Consider the following 21,678-nt stretch of genomic DNA (forward strand, 5'->3'; position numbering starts at 1 on the left):
CCAAATCCTTCTGCGGTTGGGCAAGCCCCGTTAGATAATCACCACTTAGAAGCCCTCCTTTGCAAACCACGGGCAGGAACCCGGCTGAAATCCTCGGAGTCATCAAGATAAAACAAAAGTCAGTCAAAACAGGATACTTGGGCCCCCCTTCTCTTCACAGGGGCCTTGTTTTTCGGCTGCCATTACTTGTTTGCCTTGGAGAAGAAGAACAATTAGGGTGGACGCTGTCTGAGAATTATTTGGCGGAGGATTAAGGAGGAACACAAATATGGGGCAAGGCTGCGGACAGGAGCAAACAAACAGTTATTTTCTAACTCACCAAACATTTGGGGGTTTGTGGAATGCAGAAGGAAGATTATGGAGCAGTTTCACGTTGGCCCGACAAACACCTTTAAGCCTTTCGCCTGCCATCTGAATAAGCACGTGAAATGTTATTATTGAGAGATAGGACGTGGGACAATATTGCAACCAAATGCATTTTTTTAGCCAACCTAGATTGTACATTTGAATTTCAGATGAAGGAAACAGAAAACCGGTTTGAGTTTCACCTGGAAAAGCCGATTGGCCCAAACTAGAATATGTTAGAAGTAAAAGCAACTTTTCACATTCCCAGTCTGGTCCCGAGCTTTCTTTTACTTCCGTGAATAATAAAGATCTAAATCACCCGCCGTAGCTGAACATCAGCATAGAATTTGACCTTCTTTGACCTTTTCATTTCTATCTCTAATTTAGAGTCTAATGTACTGTTGTTGTGTTGACCACCGAAGCAAAAAGCTATTCAATTGAGTCATATTATGCCCACTGCGATGCCGAAAATTCGTTAGACTCCTTAAGAGGTTTGATTTACTCTGCAAAGGAGAAAGCCTCCACACTACACGTTACATATACCACATGATCTCCACGGGACCTGCAACGAGAGGCCACCTGAGAGCCAGTGCAAAGCGGTGGCGGAAGTGATGGGCTGGCAGCTGAGAGACCCGGGTTCGAACCCCTGCTCTGCCATGGAAGCTGGCTGGGTGACCTTGGGCCAGTTACACACTCTGTGCCAAGCCTACCTCACAGGGTTGTTGTGTGGAAGGAAATGGAAGAGAGGAGAATGATGTAAGCCACTGTGGGTGCCTACTGAGAAGAAAGGCGAGGTATAAATAAAGTAAAATAAATAAAAACAAAAAGTTCCCCAGGGCACACTCAGTTTGGGAGGAGGGGCTGAACCTGACCTGAAACAGCCCCAGAGGTGTTATTTGTAGTGATGCCAACTCCAGGTTGGGAAATTCCTGGAGATTTGGGGACAGATCTGAGTGGGGGGCATGGACTGAGGAGCAGAGGGATCCCAGTTGGGCAGAGGTCATTGCGTAGAAAAAGAGCTGGAGGAACTCATTAGCATAACTCATTAGCATATGCCACACCCCTTGCCATCACCGGAAGTGTGTCATTAGCATAACTGATTTGTGTATGCCACACCCCCTGACATCACCTATCCTGGCTGTTTTGGACCCAATCCTGGCCATTCAGGGCAGAAATGGGGCCCAAAATGGCAAAAAGGGGCTTAACATGGCTGAAAAGGGGCCCAAAATGGTCAGGATCCAGCCGCTGATGAAGGAGAGAGTGATCCACCACCCATCAGAGGCCCTATCCAGGCCGTTTTGGCCCCAATCCAGGCTGAAACAGGCCCAAAATGGCCAAGAGTCAGGTGGGCGGGGCCACCTGACATGTGACCTCTTTTGGGAACTGCTGGAACTGTGTTCCTGTGCGTTCCCCCTCAAAATGAGCCCTGCAATAGGGTATAAAAGCATAGAGTAGTGTATAATGATAGCCATTTTTTGCAGGATATCTGATCTCTGTTATCTGGAGATTGGTTGTAATCCCAGGAGATCTCCAGGACCCACTTGAAGGTTGGCAACCTAAGATATTAATCCTATCGGGACTCGCACAGCCAAGCATTCAGTGCATGGGTATCCCCTTGATGGGGCAAGTAACACCCCCCCCCACACACACACACACCTGGGGGGGGGCATTTTAGGTCAGGAAAATGGCAAGGGGAGAAAGACAGGACCCTCCTCCACACATCATGATCCCAGTCTGCATTGGACTCCTGCGGCACTTCCCAATTGAGTTCCCACAGGGAACATGCCACGGCCATATGGCTGCAAGTCACTGTGGCGATCACGGGGTGGGTGTCAGGTATAGCTCGGACATGCCCAGGGCTTTTTTTCTGGGAAAAGAGGTGGTGGAACTCAGTGGTGGAACTCAGGACCACACAATGACATCACTTTGGGTCAGCTGGAACAAGGGGGGAGTTTTTTAAAGTTTATATCACCCTCGGCGAAAATGGTCACATGGCTGGTGGCCCCGCCCCCTGATCTCCAGACAGAGGGGAGTTTAGATTGCCCTCCACACCAGCACGGAGGGCAATCTAAACTCCTCTCTGTCTGGAGATCATGGGGCGGGGCCACCGGCCACGTGACCATTTTCAAGAGGTGCTGGAACTCCGTTCCACCACGTTCCTGCTGAAAAAAAGCCCTGGACATTAATATTACCATGGCCCTTTCAACTCCCAAGCAGCTCAGAGCAAGGGGCATGGAGTGGAGAGGTTGTCCTATTTTAACATCACAGCAATGCTGTGAGGTAGGTTATGCTAAGAAACAGGGCATATTTTCGAGTAAATGCTTTCCCCCTTCCTGTGATGGGTAAAATATGTGGATGTGGCCAGAGGCAGCAGCCCTTGGGCACGAGCTCTTTCCCCTTTGGCTCTTCGGCTGTGGCTTGCAAGCTGGGATCCAGCCAGTGGTTTGTTGGTAGATCGGTTTAGCTCTATTGCATTCTTTACTGCTGTGAGCCACTTGTGGTCCCTTCGGGGAGAAAAGCGAGGTGTAATATTTAAATTAATTAAATATTAAACATTAAATAGTTTAATGAATTAAAATAAAGAGATGCCACCTGCTCCTGTGAGTTCCACAGCTGAGTATGGAATTAAAGCCAGGCTGCCCTGATCAAAGCACCACCGCCTGCTCTCATGAAATATGGGCCTGGCTCTGAAATCTCAAGACAGGGCGTGTGGAAGCGCAATGACACAACTGGCAGCTGATCTTGAGGTTCAGAGTTCCTCGTCCTGCACTTTCAAAATCCAAGCAGTTGAAAACGGGGAGTAGCTTTGGGCATTGCTCTTTGCCTATTTGGATCTTGAAGTTCACCAGACCCACACAGAGCAATAGGAGGAAAGAACTAACATTGACTGCCAACGGTTAGCTCAGGCTCCGATCGGACACGTGTACTGGAGAGAAGGGGCTGTGGAAGCAGCTGGACTTTGGATGATTCCGAGTGGCTGGGTCATGAGTCAGCTCTCATCGGTGCTTGCTGCTCTTCCCTAAAACCAGTGAGGGAGCAGGGTGGATCCTGAAATGGATGTGTCATAAGCAAGGGCGTACTTTATGGACACTCATACACAATGGTGCAATACGCATCACCGACATGCAGATGAGCTGTGTTGATCAAAGCCCTGGGAGAATTCTAGAGAAAAGCTCCTTCTGGAGACAAGTGCTTTCTTTTTCTTCTCTCAAGCCCCATTGCAACACACATTCATTTCATTTTTTTAAAAATGCTCAAGGTTGCCTTCAGGTTTATGCGCCCCTGAAAACAGAAGCGGCCCTGGCAATCTCAAGTGAAACCACCAGGGGGCTCTCCGGGGACTCCTGTTTAAATAGCGAGCCAGAGATGCTCTCCGCTTCAGTGCAGGTGATTCCTCAGCCCAGCAACCAGCTCTGAAGTCTCTTGGATTACAAAAGGAGGAGAAGGGCAAGAAGTTTCCTTTGCTCCAGCAGTGCTAGAAGGACTGAGCTTCAGGGCGGATCCCAGAGGCCCCAACCTAGGAACCCACCAAGCCTCCTCTTTCAAAGCTTCGGGGAGCTCCATCGTTCTGGGGGAAAGATGGCCAGCGGAGGTTTGCAGATGCTGGGCTTCGTTCTGGCGTTCATCGGCTGGATCGGTATCGTCGTGAGCACGGCCATGCCCCAGTGGAAAATCTCCTCCTATGCCGGAGACAACATTGTGACAGCCCAAGCCATCTACGAGGGCCTGTGGATGTCCTGTGTCATGCAGAGCACGGGGCAGATGCAGTGCAAAGTGTACGACTCCCTCCTCAAACTGGAAGGTGAGTAGCCAACCGAATGGAAGGGAGCGCTTGGGGAGCAGGACACTGCTCGGGGGTCACCGCCCAGAAAGGGGTCGTGGAGTGCTTATCCTGGAGCAATTTTGTCTTTCCGGAATGTTGTTGTAGATCAAGACGGGTAGCCGAGTTAGCCTGCCTGTAGCAGCGGAAAAGAGCACGAGTCCAGTAGCACCTATAAGACTAACAAAATTTAGTCTTGGTAGGGGGTGAGCTTTTGTGAGCCGCAACTCCCTTCTTCAGATCATGCAACATTGTGTAACATTGCGTTGACTGATAACAACCCCGTCAGATAGATCACTGGCATTCCATTTCTACAGAGGAGGAAGTGAGTCTGCCAGATCACGACTAACTTAAGGCCACCCAGCAAGGCTGTGGAAGAGCTGGAACTGGAACACGGATCTTCCACGGCTAAGCTTGGATGGCCACGCAGTAACACTGCCTGTGTGCAAGACCCCCGGTACTTAGAAAACTGTCGTTGAGGCTTGTAGGAACAGTCAATGTTTGTGTTTGCAAATCATCTTTGAGTGATTGTATAGTTTGCAACTGCACTCTGCCCTTTTTTTATGACTCATAGGATTGGGTTAGGATGGCAATTCTTTTTCTGGAGCATAATAGTTTTGAAAAAACAAGCTCCTGCGTTGCACAGAACTCCAGCGCCTGTGATAATTTCTATACAACCTTACTCAGACAGGGAGTAAAAAGGTACAGCCAAACTAAGTGATGTCCGATTGGCTGGAACATTAGGAGGGGATGGTGTCCCAGGTAGAGCTTTTGGGGGGGAAGTGATATCAGTTGCAACTCTTGTCTGGGCTGTTAGAACTCAGGAGCCCTGATAGAATAAAGTTGACAATATTCCTCCAGACATGTGTGTGTGTGTTTGAATCACGAGGTTTTGCGGGGCTGATTTTACACCACTGAAAACAGACTCTCCCTGTGACTTAAGTTCTCACAGGATGTTCGAACGGAGGACGTTATTTTGCTCCACTTCCATTTCTTGGCTAACAACATGAGAAGATCTGGGCACTTCGGTTTTTTTCCTCTTCCCATGTGAGCCGTACCTGAGAAAGGTACCGAGCTCCACCCGCGGCACTAGTTGGCACAAGTCGTTTCAAGTGTGCCAAGTCAGCCCATTTTTTTTCAGCCTTGTACTCCTGTCTGTGTTTATTTGCTGTCTGTAACAAAAGTTTAGCTATTATGAGATGAAACAGTTTTATCTCAGGACAGCAACAGAGAATCACGTCTTCTCTTTGCAGAGCTTTGCATCCACTTGGGTCTGCATGCTCAATAACACCCTGAGAAGAACTTTGCGTCCTTTGTCTTTCTTCGCATGAATTCTGTTTCCTCTTTGATCTCAGTTTGTTTTTTCCTAACCAGAAGGAAAACAGGCAGGTTTAGGGACCAAACAAAGCAGTACAGAAATGATGTGTTTCCCTCCAAAATTCTCCTCCAAATTCTTCTCTGGGAACTTCAGAACTGAATTCCCACCAGCTATTCTTTGGATATTTAATTGCTGCATGTTTTGTATCTGGGTTTCTTATTCAATGACACGACAACTGTGATATTTGCTGGTTGGTACAGGGCAGTATCAAATAGGCAGCGTGCTGAACAATTGAACGATTGTAAAGGGATTTTAGAATCCAACAAGCTTTGGAGGATGACATGCAATGGCATTTAGTACCAGACAGACATGCAATGGCATTTAGTATCAGACAGCTTGTAACTGTTGACGTTTTGTGGGAATTAACAAAACCTCAGGAAACGTCAACACATTTAAAACATTCAATGTGTAAAGGCCAATTCCTTGTCCGTATTTTCAAATCTGAAAGTTCCATGTTGGAAATGCAAATGTCAAAATTGAAATTTTAGCAAGTTTCAAATATTCCTGAATATTTCTTTCGCTTTTAGAGGAGCAAAAAACCTCCTTAGAAATCAGTTCATCCCTGGGATATGATGTGAATGAGTACCTCCGAGACACTGAAAGTTAAAGGATGTCTCCCTTTGTCATTTCTGCTCTGGGAAAGACGGAGGCCAGCCCAGGGAAAGGGGGTTTGGTCTTGGCAGTCTGGTTATTTCCATGTCTCTTTGAAGCTGATCAACAGGGTGTGGATTCGGGCCAAGACTCCTTAGCTACACCTGGCAAGGCTGCCTTGTTCAGATTATATAACAGGGGGGTGGACTGGCATGGGAATGAAACCAGTGTGTGGTGGTGTGGATCTAGAAGTTGGGAAACAAACCCAGGAGTTCAGCGTTCATTTGTGTTGCTTCTGTCTGAAGAAGGGAGGAAAACCATTTAGTGAAATGGATTAACCGAGCAGTGGTGGGCGAAGTTTGCAACTTGGCGCGTTCTTTTCCAGTATTTTCATGCTGTTCCTAGAAAGAACTTGCCAAAAAAAAAAAAAAGGTGGGGGAGAGAAACTTCAACCCCAAAAGAACTGGGGAACCCAAAAGACTGGAAGAAAAAAATGTATGACCAATGCCAAAAAACCTAACAAATAGGGGCCAAAATCTTTAATAAAATGCCACTAATTAAAACTACACAAATAAAACAAAATTGTTTTTAATATTGTTATATAAAGTTCCAAGAATCAAAACAGTATGATTAAAACAATGTTGTTAAGCATACAGTTTTAATTCTTGGAATTTTTATTAAAGTTTTTGGTACTTATCTGTTGAGTTTTTTTGGCATTGGTCTTAGCACTTGAATATATGCAGGTTTTTTCCTTTCAACTTTTTAGGTTACTTAGAAAGAACTTGCCAGTTGCCGTCCTTGTTTACATCCGTGTGTGGAGAGGAATGTCACAAACTCCCTCCGTTGTGGCTACCTGAGCAACACCTCATTTGGGCACAGAAATGTGCAAGGGGCCAAGTTGCCCTTTGCGGCATTCTCACACTACAAATGTCCCTGAGTGCTTGCTAACTTCCCTTTGTGTGCTGGAAAGAAAGTCATCGATCCAGAGGAGTTGGCCGTGTTAGTCTGTAGTCGCAAAATAGTAGAGTCCAGTAGCACCTTTAAAACTAACCAACTTTATTGTAGAATAAGCTTTCGAGAACCGCAGCTCTCGAGCTGCGGTTCTCAAAAGCTGATGATGCATCTGACAAAGAGAGCTGTGGTTCTCGAAAGCTGATGATGCATCAGATGAAGAGAACTGTGGTTCTCGAAAGCTGATGATGCATCAGATGAAGAGAACTGTGGTTCTCGAAAGCTGACAATGCATCTGACAAAGAGAGCTATGGTTCTCAAAAGCTGACGATGCATCTGACGAAGAAAGCTGTGGTTCTCGAAAGCTGACAATGCATCTGACAAAGAGAGCTATGGTTCTCAAAAGCTGATGATGCATCTGACGAAGAAAGCTGTGGTTCTCGAAAGCTGACGATGCATCTGACAAAGAGAACTGTGGTTCCCAAAAGCTGATGATGCATCTGATGAAGAGAACTGTGGTTCCTGAAAGCTAACAATGCATCTGACAAAGAGAGCTATGGTTCTTGAAAGCTGACAATGCATCTGACAAAGAGAACTGTGGTTCTCAAAAGCTGACGATGCATCTGATGAAGAGAACTGTGGTTCTTGAAAGCTGAGGATGCATCTGACAAAGAGAACTGTGGTTCTCAAAAGCTGACGATGCATCTGACAAAGAGAACTGCGGTTCTTGAAAGCTGACGATGCATCTGATGAAGAGAGCTGTGGTTCTTGAAAGCTGACAATGCATCTGACTAAGAGAACTGTGTTTCTTGAAAGCTTGTGCTACAATAAAGTTGGTTAGTCTTAAAGATGCTCCTGGACTCTTTACTATTATGGAAAGAAAGTGTGTGGGGCCCTGTGATACACCCTGGCCCAGAAGGGGCTTCTCCTTTTGTGGGAATCTGTCCCATTGTGTGCAAGTGGCAAAGTGGGTATTTTTGCAGCTTGCATTGTCTATTCTGTGGGTGAATGGGGGTAAGTGTCCGGGAAGATGTTCGCCAGGAGGCAGGAGGCACCCCCATATGTGTGAACTGGCCTCATGCATGCAGTCTCCAATATGAACTCCGCAAGCTGTGTTTTCAAATTTCAGTTGACTTTTAACTGAACATCAGAGAGCCTTCTGGAATTCGTAGTCTGTGCGTTTGTGGAAAACATGGCTTCGTTAGAGGAGCTGATGAATTCCTAATGATATAGAGGGCCTTCAAGTCCCTTTTGTCTCCAGCTGAATGCTTTATTGATGACATGATGTGTGCTGAAGTCCAATTCATCCCAAAATTGCATCCTTGAACTTAGTTTCATGCGGGTAGCTGTGTTGGTCTGTAGTAGAAGAGCAAGATATTCAGGGGATATGACCTTTCCAGAGTCCAAGCTCCCTTCATCTTACAAAGGGACTCTGACTCTCAAAAGCTCATACCCTGGAAATCTAGTTGGCCTTTAACATGCTATTAGACTTGAATCTTAATATCCTTGAACTTGTTACCTCTCTCCCTGCTCCCCAATGAGGGAAAAGCACTCTGCATAGGCTCAGAGGCTCTCTTGCTCTCACCTCCTGGACCTGAAACTTGACCTGAACAAAGGTTCTGAGGCTGGGAGTGGGGAGAGCTGTTCTCTGTGGAGTCAGGGCCAAGCTACAAGTGACGAATGACACTTGAACGGCAAGTGGATCGAGTGGAGGGCAAGTGAACAGGGAGAAATACACTTGCCCTTCAAGTGTCATTCGTCACTTGTAGCTTGGCCCTCAGTGGTTCAGAGAGTTTCAGCAAGTGTCTCTGTTACAGATTTTTTCTGTCTGTTGCTGGTGACCCTCAGGAACCCAGCAAAATGTTTGCAGCTGAGCTCTGCCCTTATCAGTCAACCACCTCACTAGCTAAACACCAGACAGGCTGACAAATGTATTGTGGCAAAGCTTCGATGAGCAAACCCACTTTGCCAGATGCAGGAAAGCTTCTGCCGCAATATAGCCTCAAGATGATGCAAGACTTTAGGGTACAACAGACTGCAGGGGGTCCCCTTATCACCAGATAAGGTGGCCCTCCCCACCAGCTGGGGCTTTTTGAACCATGAGATCTCTCTGCCTGCCAGAATGCTGTTGCTGGCCCCAGAAGCCACCTGGTTGAGTAGACAGGAGGAATGCTACATGGAAGCTGGACTTTGCTTCGGTAACAAAAGGCACCCGGGCAGTGGAGCCTTCCTGACTGCAGGTGTGTGGATTCATCTAAGGCTTAAATCATCCAGAGAAGCTTGAGGTTCAGCATCTTGGGCAAATTAACAACAACAGCAACAACATTCGATTTATATACCGCCCTTCAGGACAACTTAATGCCCACTCAAAGCAGTTTACAAAGTAATGCCATTATTATCCCCACAACAAAACACCCTGTGAGGTGGGTGAAGCTGAGAGAGCTCTGAGAGAGCTGTGACTAGCCCAAGGTCACCCAGCTGGCTTCAAGTGGCAGAGTGGGGAATCAATCCCGGCTCTCCAGATTAGAGTCCCACGTTCTTAACCACGACACCAAACTGGCTCTCATCCTGGAAACTGAGTAGCCTGCACAGGAATGCTCTTTCTGTCCGTCTGACAAGTTGATTAGACGGCCGTAATTATACACCCACCCTCCCCTCTCTGATCTCCCAAGGGATCAACAGGCAATTTCTTCTCGAGACGGGAAAAGGAGATCATGTACAACGATTATTTGGCTGCATGAGTCACCATTTCTCTGTCCCTGGGTGTTGCCGCTGAACATCCCGGTGCGTCCAGATTCATTCTCGGGAGGAACCTGTCTTGGTGCTGGTGCCACACCTCGATGAGGTATACCTGTCCTCAACGGTGCACGTATGAAAATAAGGATGGGCTTGGGACACTCCTGTCTGCATACGGCAGCCCATTCCCTGAGCCCCCAATTCTTCCAGATCGCTGAAAGCTCTTCTCCACCCACTCGCTGTCGCTTCTTTACTCTTCACTGGACTTTTCTCCCTGATTCACAAGCCAATCGTCCATCTGATCTTTGGTTAAACCAATCCATAATTGGCCTTCAAGATTATATCAGCAGTTCAAAATATACCTTGTCCGCTTTAATGTGTGAAATGGCATGCCTTGTATCAGCCGGTCACCTGACTGTCCGAGCACATGTATTTAACACCAAGGAGCATTATAGCTGAGAGGGATCCGTTCCCTGTTGAGAGATTTAGTGTCCAGAGATCCTGACAAGGAAGCAAAACCTTTAAAGACAGCCAAGAAAGTCAAAGGAAAAAATATGACAGAAGGAAAGACAAAAGTACGGACATAATAAGGATTTGCTAGGGGCAAGGACCAGAACATTGATTTATTATTTTATTTGTTGGATTTATATCCCACCCTGCCCACAAGTGGGCTCAGGGCGGGTCACAACAATATGTTTAACATAGAATAAGTGAGACTTTGAAAATAATGTATATTTGTTGTGGAGAAAATCAGAGCTCAGTTCGAAGTTTAGTTTTAGGGTGGGTTTTTTTTCTTGTTTGTTATTTTATATGTTTATAAAACATATTTTAAACAATGTTTAAAATACAATAAATAACAGTTTAAATCATAAAACAATAAAATCATCAGATCTCATTGGACAATGGAGCGGAACAAAACAAAACAGGCCAAGGACCAGCAGGACAGTTTGCCAGGTCCTCAATCCCTCTCATAGACCTGGTGGAACATCTCCGTTTTACATGCCCGGCGGAACTATAATAAGTCCCACGGGTCCTGTGTCTCAAGTGGGAGAGTGTTCCACCAGGCTGGAGCCAGAGCCAAAAAGGCTCTGGCACTGGTTGAGGCCAAGAGAACATCCTTGGAGCCAGGGGGACCACCAGCAGATTTTGATCTACAGAGCGTAACCCCTTCTGGGGAAAAGAAAGGGAGTAGGGTTGCCAGCTTGAAGTTGGGAAATTCCTGGAGATTTGGGGGACAAAGCCTGGAGAAGGCAGGGTTTGGGAACGGAAAGGACCTCAGCAGGATATAATGCCATAGAGTCCACCCACCAAAGCAGCCATTTTCTTCAGGGGAAATTATCTCTGTGACCTGGAGATAAGTTGTCATTCCAGGAGATTCTCCAGCCACCACCTGGAGGGGGGCAACCCTAACAGGGAGAGACGGTCCCAAAGATATATTTGAGTAGCATCCCCTGCTGAAATGTGGAATCATGGAAGGCCAGGGAAGTGTCCCAGTTTTGTGGTGACAGCTTGGGCTTTTGGGCAGCACGGCTCTGCACTCTCACCTCTGTGCCTAAATTAGGGTTGCCAACTCTGGGTTGAAAAATTCCTGGAGATTTGGGGATGGAGGCTTGGGAGGGACCTCAGAGAGAGATAATGCTATAGAGTCCACCCTCCAAAGCAGCCATCTTCTCTAGGGGAACTGACCTCTGTAGCCTGGAGATCAGTTGTCATTCTAGGAGAACTGCAGCCACCATCTGGATGTTGGCAATGGCAGCCCTAGCTGAACTCTTGCTGCCAGGCAAACACTGTGGCACACCCAGGCCTTCATGGGCACGAACATGAACAATGAACAACGAACACTGATGAACATGATCCTGTCATGAACATGTTCGCTGTTCGTTCTCCTCCAGCCATCAAGATCCCTACCACACCACTCCCAGAAACCTGACCTGAGCAGGCAGCAGGAAAAGTACCAATAATAAATAATAGCTTGGCCCCAGAGCCTGGCAGCAGCCCTGGAACCTGAAGCGGTAGATCCCTATCCCACCACACACAAAGAAAATTCAAGCTCCAATGCACTCTCCCTGTCTCTCTCTCAAAATGCCAACAGCAACTGTCTCTCTCTCTCCACTGTCTGCAAAAACTAGCCAGAGCTGGGAGCCCCCCTCCCCCCCGGTCTTTGCTCCCTTGTTGTAACAAATTTGGAGCTCCACACCTGAAAGGAAGACCTGCCCATCAAGCTAAATTGGGCTTAGATTGGGGTTTCCAGGGCAACAGCAGGAGTTCAGACAGAGTTCAGACAATCCCTGCCTATGTTGCCAAGGGAATTGATTGCAGGTGCCAGACTGTCTGGCTTGACGAACAGCAACGAACAGCAACGAACGAGGCTTGCAACGACCACCTGTTCGTTTAGAATGGGGCCTCACAAACAGCTTGTTCGCAAACAGCAGATTGGGCTGTTCGTGGCGGGTTTTTTTAGTTTGTATTGCTGTTTGTGCCCATCTCTATCTATGATTTATAGGACTTTGAAGCTCTCCTCCAAGGAACCAGGGACACTTTTGTCATCTGTGCAGCACCTAGCACATTGCTGACCCTGCGCAAATATTACCTAAATCTCATCTCAGGGGCTTCTATAGTTTTGGGGCTTTGCCGGTTGAGTTCCAGATCAAGTTCAAGGTTTGGGTTTTTTGACCTTTAAAGCCAGGACTAATAAACCTATGGGATTGTCTCTCCCAATATGTCCCTTGGAGGGCTTTACTAGGGTTGCCAGCCTCCAGGTAGTGGCTGGAGATCTGGAATTGCAACTGGCCTCCAGGCCACAGAGATCAGTTCATCTGGAGAAAATGGCTATTTTGGGGGGTGGGAGTGGACTCTATGGAATTATGCAGTGCCAAGGTCCTTTCCCTCCCCAAACCCCACTTTCTCCAGGTTTCTCCAAGTTTCACCCCCCCAAATCTCCAGAAATTTCCCAACTTGGAGCTGGCAACCCTAGGCTTTACGCTCCTCTGATAAACATCTACTGGTTGTCCCTGGCCCAAAGGATGTTCACCTGGCCTCAACCAGGGCTGGAGCTTTTTCAGCTCTGGCATTGGCTTGGTGGAACACTCTCCGGGTGGACATCAAGGCCTTCTGGGACATGTTACAGCTCCACAGGGCCTGTAAAACAGAGATATTCTGCTGGGCCTATGGCTGAGGTGATCTGTCCTTCCTGGCCTCCCTTGCTCTGCTCTGCCTGCCCCCAATTTCTTGGGCGAATATATCCCTCTAGCTGCATTGCTGGGTTTTTCTACCGCTGTCTTATTTAGATGTGTTAGCAGTCACCTTCAACTGTTTGAATTTATCTCATATTTTATATTGTAGATTGTTATTTTAATCTAATTGTATGCTATATTTTAGCCTGATTGCAGAGTGGGTGGGCTATAAATTGAAATAAATAAATAAATAATGAATAAATACCAGGAAGGAAGAGAGCCAGGCAGGTGTTAGCAGGTAGGCAAGGCGAGACTGTGTTGTATGAGGCGATGTGGGTGTTAGAACGAAAGCTGAGCATGTTATGAATCCAAACAAGCCAAGGTGCATCATTTAGCAAAGAAGTCAAGCTTGCTCAGGTTCTGCAGCATGAGGGGTTCCATATCTGTGCCATTAATAGGCTTGAAGCACATTGCTCTCCTCTGAAACAGGCCATCATTTTGCCAGTGCGTTGCTCTCTTTTGTATGATATTGTCCCTTGTGACAGTTTTACAGCTGGAGAGCTGAGGGGGGCAGAATTGCCCATGGACACTCGGTAGCCGCCACTCAACAAGTATGGGTATGATGTTTAACGCATGTTAAGGGGCTGTAAATGCTTGCTGGTTCCTGGCCAATGAGACCAGAGCAGAGACGGGACCCTGACTGAAAGTATCACTTGACAGTAAGGCTCAGGGTAGCGCTGAGGCCTCTAGATCACTGTATGGTGGGACGTTGGATCTGCCCCAACTAAATAGCGGCCATCCCATAAAACCATTTTTTGTGGACACCTTAAGACTTCTCAATGCCTGCACTGGCTTTCCCTCCATGATGTCTATTAGAGGCGACTGGGACTGAGATGTGCTGAGCTCTGCACGGACATTTGCAGCAGTGCAGAAAGGCACCTGTTTCCGTGATTGGGCCCAGAAGGATGAAAGTGCTGGGCCACCGAAAACAAGGGAATGGAAGCTGATCTTCCAGAAAGCTGTTTGGCTGGCCCTCGGTGACATCAGCACAGCAGCACAAATCAGATCGGTTATGTGTTGCTGTCTCCTCACCCTGTTTGTTAAGTAATCCCTGATTAGCCGGCATCACCCATGAAGCTTTTTCCTCTCTCCCATACGCTTTCCTTTGCACTCAGTGGCTTAGCTGCACAGCCAAATCTGATTGGCTATATTGCATTGGGACATTATAACACTCAGTATGCTTAAAGCACATTAAGGGGCTGGTCCTTGATCATTTGTAATCTACCTGAAAAATTATAAGCATCAGGGAATGCATTACAACAGAGGAATCAATAACAGCAAACTGCGGGGGGTGGGGGGGTGGCCGTTCTTGTCATCGGAGGGCTTTTCAGGAAATATTTTCCCCTCCCTCCCCAAATTGTCCCCAAAATTAAATAGAAGTCATCTCAGCCTTAGAAACAAGTTGGCCACCTGTAATCCTAGGCTGAGTCGGATTCGACAACACTTCCCCCCCTCCAACATCTACACACCACTGTCATCAAGGGATGGAAGCCGATGCAAGTTGGACGACCTGAAGAGCTCTAATGAGTTGTGGGTTTCATACACAAGAACGCAGGAGCTTAAAGGTGGAGCTGGAAAATGTTGTGAGCGGCTTGAGAATGGGTGTGGTAGCAACTGTGATAAATAAATCACACTGGGTGGCAAGGTGGCTTGTTCACTTAGATAATTTATACCCTGCTTTTCTCCACGAGATTGTACAAGGCACTAGCTAGGCTGAAAGAAATTTGGTGCACAATGCACTACGCTTCCGACCCAGCCAGGTCCCCATAGGAATGAAAAATCCAGAGGGTACGATCCAATTTCTCCCCCGTCCTCATTCAACTCCAAAATCTCCAATTTGATTTTGCTATCCCTTTTGCAAATTGAATGTGTATCATTTTATGTTTCCTTGAGCCGAATTTTTCAGTGTTATGTTTGCATTAAATGCTTATCAATGGACTGAGTCTCTCCAATAGACCTGTCCACACATCTGCTTGAGGTGGCACAGTAAGGGAGCTCAGTCTCCCAGCCAGCAGCAGCAGAGGAGCTAATGGGCATCCTCTCCTGGGCAGGCACTGCTGCCTGCTAAGTCAAAAAACTAAGCCCCTGGGCAGTGACCACTGGTTTGGCTGCAGCCAGCACTGGCACAGGCCCAAGGAGATGAGTGGTCCTTGCTTGGAATACCTTGTATTCCAGCCCTTAAATAAACACCAAGAAATGGTGTAAAATAATTCAGTGGATCTGTGGCAGCAGCAATGGAAAGGTTCCCCTTGACACTTGTGAAATTCACCACCAGTTGAAGTAATGATGGACTCAAGCTTGGATCGCTTTAAAAAGGGGGAGGGGAGGTCCACCAAGATTGCCTAGCCATGGTGAGCAAAGGAAAAGGCAGCAAACCTCTGGAACGCAGAGAGGGCTTAGGCTTGACAACCTCCAGGTAGAGTCTGGAGCTCTCCTGGAACTACAAATGATCTCCTGATGAAAGAGATCTGTTCCCCCTGGAGAAAGCAGCTCCTTTGGAGGCCATTATATACAGCTGCGGCCCCTCCCCTCTCCAAACCCCGCCTTCCCCAGGATCCACCTCCAAGTTTCCAGGACTTTCCCAAACCAGAATTGGCAACCTTTGCAGCATCTTGGTCTTTGTTTCTTGGCCCTCTGGAGTAAGTGGTTGGTTGTAGTGTGAGAAAGAAGGCCGGACTAGGTGGATGCTTGCTGGCCTGATCCAGCATGGTTAAGAGCGCGGGACTCTAATCTGGAGAGCCGGGTTTGATTCCCCACTCCTCCGCTTGAAGCCAGCTGGGTGACCTTGGCTCAGTCACAGCTCTCTCAGAGCTCTCTCAGCCCCACCCACCTCACAGGGTGATCGTTGTTGTGGGGATAATAATAGCATTCTTTGTAAACCACTCTGAGTGGGTGTTAAGTTGTCCTGAAGGGCAGTATATAAATCGAATGTTGTTTGTTGTTGTTGTTGTTGTTGTTGTTATTCAGAGGAGTTAGCCGTGTTAGTCTGTTAGCAAAGAGTTCAGTAGCACCTTTAAGACTAACCAACTTTATTGTAGCATAAGCTTTCAAGAGCCACAGCTCTCTTAGTCAGATGCATCTTAAAGGTGCTACTGGACTCTTTGCTATTATCATTATCATTATCATTATCTGAATTATCCAAAACACAATCAACAATAAGTAGAGGTCACATGTTATTATTGATTGGCCTTGCTAAGCTGATACAAGTTTTCGCCGGAGACCTAAGTATCAGCCAGGTATCGGTGTAAAATGTATGCTGTTCCAAGAAACGTCATCTTTTGTAGTTCTGTAGGTGTTGTGTCAGAAAGCTGCAGTTTTTCCATATGAATTGCAAAGTTTTTCGAGATGGTTCCCAGTGCCCCGATGGCAAAGGAGACTACTGTTGCATTCTTCTTCCATAGTCCGGTGGTTTCTATAGCCAGATATCTATATTTTATCATTTTTTCTTGTTCTTTTTCTTCGACTCTGGCATTCCCAGGAATTGCAAAGTCGATTATCCAGACTTTCCGATTTTCCACGACTGTTGTGTCTGGTGTATTGTGTTCAAAGTGTTGATCAGTCGGAATTCTGAAATCCCACAAGATCTTGACTTGTTCATTTTCTAGCACCTTTTCCACCTGATGTGTCCATGAATTCAGTGGCTGGAAGAACAAACCCTTACATGGGCAACACCTAAAAGATAATGATGATGATGATGATGATGATGATGATGATGATGATGATGATGATGTTCTTAGGTAAAAACCCCAAAAGCAACACACAAAATGAAATATTTATACCTCCCAAGAATACGCATAGGCCCCTTTTGTGATGTTACAGAAGATTTGGCATACAGAAGAGTGGTGGTGGTGGTGGTGTTTTCTGGGTCAGATGACGTTACACTGAGACTGGATTCTAACATTACTTCCAGCATTTGGGACAAGCGGTGGGAAAGACTCGGTGCTGGGCCCAGGCAGTGCTGTCTGAGGAACTACCCGGACTTCCCCGCTCACTGCAGCCACTGAGCCAAGGCAGGGCCCTCCCCTCCACCCCCTCCTTCCACAAGGCACAAGCTGTGCACTTTGATGTCCCTGCGTGCCTCTGCTTGCCTCTGAGGATCCGCCCCTGCGTGGAATTCCAACCCTCCTTCCATTTCAGTAGCCAGACCCCACGTCTGTCCTTCCCCCCACCCAGAATATCTTTTCATGCGCATTCTCCTTGCAAACGTCCTCCCAAGGCCTCCGCCAAGAAAGGAATCCAAAGCAGGGGCTTGGCTAGGGCCAGAAGTGGGACATGGAAGGCTTTCGCTTGGCTTAATGTAGCTGGTAGTCAAAAAGCAATGCCAGTCCCCCTCTCAACTGGGGTGGGGGAACAGAGTCTTAGGTACATGGGCCTAAGGTTGCCTGATCCAGGTTGGGGAATTCCTAGAGATTTGGGGGGGAGGACCTGGAGAAGGCAGGGATTGGGGAGGGGAGGGACCTCAGTAGGATATACAGCCATACAGTCCACCCACCAAAGCAGCCATTTTCTCCAAGGCAACTGAGCTCTATGGCCTGGACATCAGTTATAATTCCTGGAGATCTCCTGCCACCACCTGGAGGCTGGCAACCCTAGTAGGGCCCAAAGGCAAACCAGACTGAGAGGTTGTCCGGTGTCTGCTTCATCGTGGCCATGAATGGCAGCTGCAGAGAAATTTGCCGAGGTTCTCTTTAGGAATCTGTATCGGAGCAAGGAAAGGGTCAAAGCAGGACTGCAGCTGTCTGGGATGCCACTCCGCCTTGCCCCAAACCATCTTCTTAGGCTGCATTAGCTCTATACTCAATACAGATCAGTAGGGAAAGTCCGTGGCTCAGTGGAAGAACATCTGCTTGGCATGCAGAAGATTCCAGGTTCGATTCTCGGCAGCCTCTCCAGTAGGGACCAGGTGACACGAAAGACCCTGAAGAGCTGCTGCCAGTCAGAGCAGACAATTCCGACCCTGACAGACGAACGGTCAGACTCAGTATAAGGCAGCTTGAAGTGATCTTCTGTGTTCAGAGGCAGTATCTCTCTGTGAGCTGTGGGGATGAAGGCGGGCTTCCACCGTCATTCCAGATCCCGAACTGGGTGGACCATAGGTCTGAGCTCCAAGATGCTCAGCGGAGTTGTGGGGTGCGGGTGTGATAATAGGACTGTGCATAATACCAGGAAGACAATGAGAGAGTGTCCAGATCCTCCTAATTTGTGCGTGCATGCGAGTGCATTTTTTGTGTAAAAGCTGCACCCTTGGAACAATCGTTCAAAGCAGCCCTATGTAAGATATTTTTACAGCCAATTATCCATTTTATGGCCGTTTCCCTTGTACTGCTCTGTTCACAGAGGAACGGCGGACATCATCCAATGCAGTAGCCGGAAAAAAACACCGCTTTAAAAATAACTTTGGCGGGGCATCAGTAGTAGCTGGGACAGGACAAGGGGAGGGTGTGGAAGGCACGGAACCTCAGGCTCGCCTCCCGTGCTTCAAAAACCCCGAATCCCGAATGATGTCTATATTCTTCCTATGGTGAAATTCTCAAACAGCCTGGAACAATTCCGATCTCTCAATCCATCCAGAGACAGGAATTTTCCATGCCTATTTGTGTTAGGAAAATTTGCTCAGGAAATACCACCCCCCCCTTCATCCCATATTCACAGCATCACTAGGCAAGCCCCCCAGGGTCAAGGAAACATTCGGAAAGCGAGCAACTTGGGTCCCTTAGGGTGAGATCTCTTTCCCACCATCTAAACTAACCACACGTCACATACAGATACATGCTGGGTTGTAGGGGGCAGTTTTTTTAAATTGAAAAGCAGTCCCAGAAGGCTGCAGTCTTGAGTGAACAGAGCAGCAGCGGAGGCAGGAAGGAGGAAATCTCCTTTTTCCTTCTTACCTGTTCTGCTTTAGGTCTTCTGCAGTTGCTTTTCCCACCCTAGTGGTGGGGAGGCATGCATACTCTCAGGGCGAAAGGGGGGGGGGGGTGAATGTGCGGTAAACCCAGCAAGCAAAAAGCCAGGTTTCCCCCACCCTCACCCCAGCTTTGTCTCCTCCTTGAAGCCTACGGAGGCTGCTTTTCGCTAACAAAAATAGTCAGGACAAATACAGGGTTGGGATGCATCGCGAGTGACGTTTGTTCCAGAGAGCATCCATTTCAGCAGGGCAGCCCTTGGTGGAGGCTTCACCTGTTCCGTGTGGCCCTTTGGCTGTTTCCAGCTCCCCCCGCCCTGGAGTTTCAGGCTTAGTTTAAAGATAGCCCTGCGGAAGCCAAGGCACTTTCCCATCAGACGTGGCGTTTGTGCAGCACTCTGCAGAGCAGGTGGCAGCTGAGTTTCGGTGAGAGGCAAAAGCCCGGCTCGGGGCGGTGCTTTAGCCTTGCCAACATCTTGCAGCCGTTGCAAAAGGCAGACACTGTGTTTAAAGTCTGCAGTAGCCAAAATAAGGATTGCAGCAATACTTCAGGGGACTGCAGTGAAGCGATGTGCAATCCACACACTGTGGCCCTCAGGAGCACATGGACACACAAAGTTGCCTTATGTGGAATCAGACCATCGGTCCATTGAGATCAGGGTCTCCTGGAAACCCTCCTACCTGGTCCTTTTAACTGGAGATGCCGGGGATAGAACCTGGCACCTTCTGCATATAAAGAAGATCCTCTACTGCTAAGCAGCTGCCCCCTCCTGAGCCTTGGCTATTCGTCCGTCCGTCCATCTGTCCATCCGTTGGTCAGTCGGTCGTCCCGTTGTCCTCCTATCATTGTCATTCTGTCCTATCATTTTCCTATCATCTATGTCTCTGGAAGGGGACGTCAGGGAACTCACAAAAATTCAGTTAAATATCCCCTTAAGATAGGATAAAGAAATGGGCCCAGACAGACCCAATCCTGCAGTGTCAAATCTCAGAGGACGCTGTTGGGCAGTTTGATGAACTCCTCCCACAATCCATGTGCTGGGCTTTAAGGTGGCACAGAAATGGTTTGCACACATGTGCGAAGAGCTGGCACACGGAGGGAGTTTCATGTGGTGCCTGTAAAGCATACTTTAGCCCTGAAGATGTATTTTGCACCTGCTTGTCCTTGCTAAGAAATCCAGTGAAAGTTCAGGCCCACAACAGAAGTTACTAGCCACCTGGCAGCTAATATATATAATAGCTATTTGGCCGCCTGAAAGGAGGGAAAGTCCTCTTTTCATCTTCCAGGTTTGTCGCCAGGAGGCAACGATGGTTCCCCACAGGCGACCAGAGCAAGCCTTTGTGTGTGTAATTGGTGTAAGACAGACACACATCTAAGTTTTAGGTAGGCAGCTGTGTAGGTCTGCAGTAGAACAGCAAGATTTGAGTCCAGTGGCCCCTTAGAGACCAGCAGGATTTTCAGGGTGGGAGCTTTTGAGAGGCAAAGGAAGGAAGAAAGGAATTTTGACTCATGACCGCTTATATACCCTGAAAATCTTGTCCGTCTCTAAGGTATCACTGGACTCAAATCCTGCACATCTAATTTTAAAAAATCAGGGCTTTGATTTACTTTTAAAAATGCAGCTCTGCGGTCCCAGCTACCTAGCTCTCAGTGAGGCATAAGCCTGTATCTGGGGTGTATCAGCTCGCCAGAGGGGATTCACATGACGGAACGGTGCCTCCTCCCTGCATGTATGTCATGGAGAAAGCTAGCTTAGATCCTTTGCCTGAAATGCTACATTTCCCCCCTCCTTTCGGAGAGTGGAGGTGGCTTTGGCCACGCACGACCCACCTGCAAGCTGAAATGACAACGCCCGGGACAAGTTGATTGCTTCTGCTGGATGTATAGACTGGCACTTAGAAAGAAGGGTGGATTGGGACGGTCAAATGATCCTGGAGCCTGCCTAGCACTTGGCTCAGCCGGCTCCTGGCTGCCAACAGCCCCCCAAGGCCAGCAGACTGCTTGGAGCTTGGCTGGTAGGTTAAAGGGCCACCCCACACCGGTGGTGGCAGCTACAAGCATTGCCAGCTTCAAGAGGGGACTGGACAAATATATGGAGCAGAGGTCCATCAGTGGCTATTAGCCACAGGAGATAGATGGTATTCTCTTTGTGGGGAGGTGGTGCTCTGTTGTCTTGGTGCTGGAAGGAAGGCAGTGGGAGGGCATCTGGTGTCCTGGCCTCACTGACAGTCCTTTAGATGGCACTGGATTTCTAGCCACTGTGTGTGACAGAATGTTGGACTGGATGGGCCACTGGCCTGATCCAACATGGCTTTGCTTATGTTGCTTATGTTCTTATGTTTAGAAACAGCAACAACCATTCACAAACTTGGAGGGCATAAAAAGCCCATCCAAATTTATGTCTGCACACAGAACTGGGCACGCCTAGTTCAAGCAACGCGGACTGCTCTGCTGCGGGAGGGTTCTGCCTTGCAAGATTGGTTCTGCCTCAGAACTGCTGGCAGCCAAGTTTCCAGCCCCATCACCATTGCCTGGCCTATCTGACGTGAAAGGGTGCCTCTGTGCCTACCTATGACGGCCACAGTCCTGACTTTTGCATTGAGTGCCTGGGAACAACTGATGCTTGCTGGCCTTTTTTCTCCCATCAGGAAGGCCTGGGGGAGGCAGGGACCCCAGCGAGTCGGTGGGGTCAGAGGCCATCTTCGCCTAGGGTTGCCAACC

General features: G+C 48.0%; 1 protein-coding gene across 1 annotated transcript in view; it reads left to right on the forward strand.

Moving 5' to 3' along the window:
• Positions 1-3,735: 3,735 nt before the first annotated feature.
• The window catches only part of CLDN1 (claudin 1), a 30,856-nt gene continuing 12,913 nt past the window's right edge, over positions 3,736-21,678 (forward strand). The window contains exon 1 of the mRNA XM_054983006.1: positions 3,736-4,147. Coding sequence (XP_054838981.1) covers positions 3,925-4,147 — 223 coding nt within the window. The 5' untranslated portion in view covers positions 3,736-3,924. The remainder of the gene's footprint in view (positions 4,148-21,678) is intronic.

The sequence above is a fragment of the Eublepharis macularius genome, chromosome 6 (genome assembly GCF_028583425.1).
Source record: "Eublepharis macularius isolate TG4126 chromosome 6, MPM_Emac_v1.0, whole genome shotgun sequence".
Classification (NCBI taxonomy): Eukaryota; Metazoa; Chordata; class Lepidosauria; order Squamata; family Eublepharidae; genus Eublepharis; species Eublepharis macularius.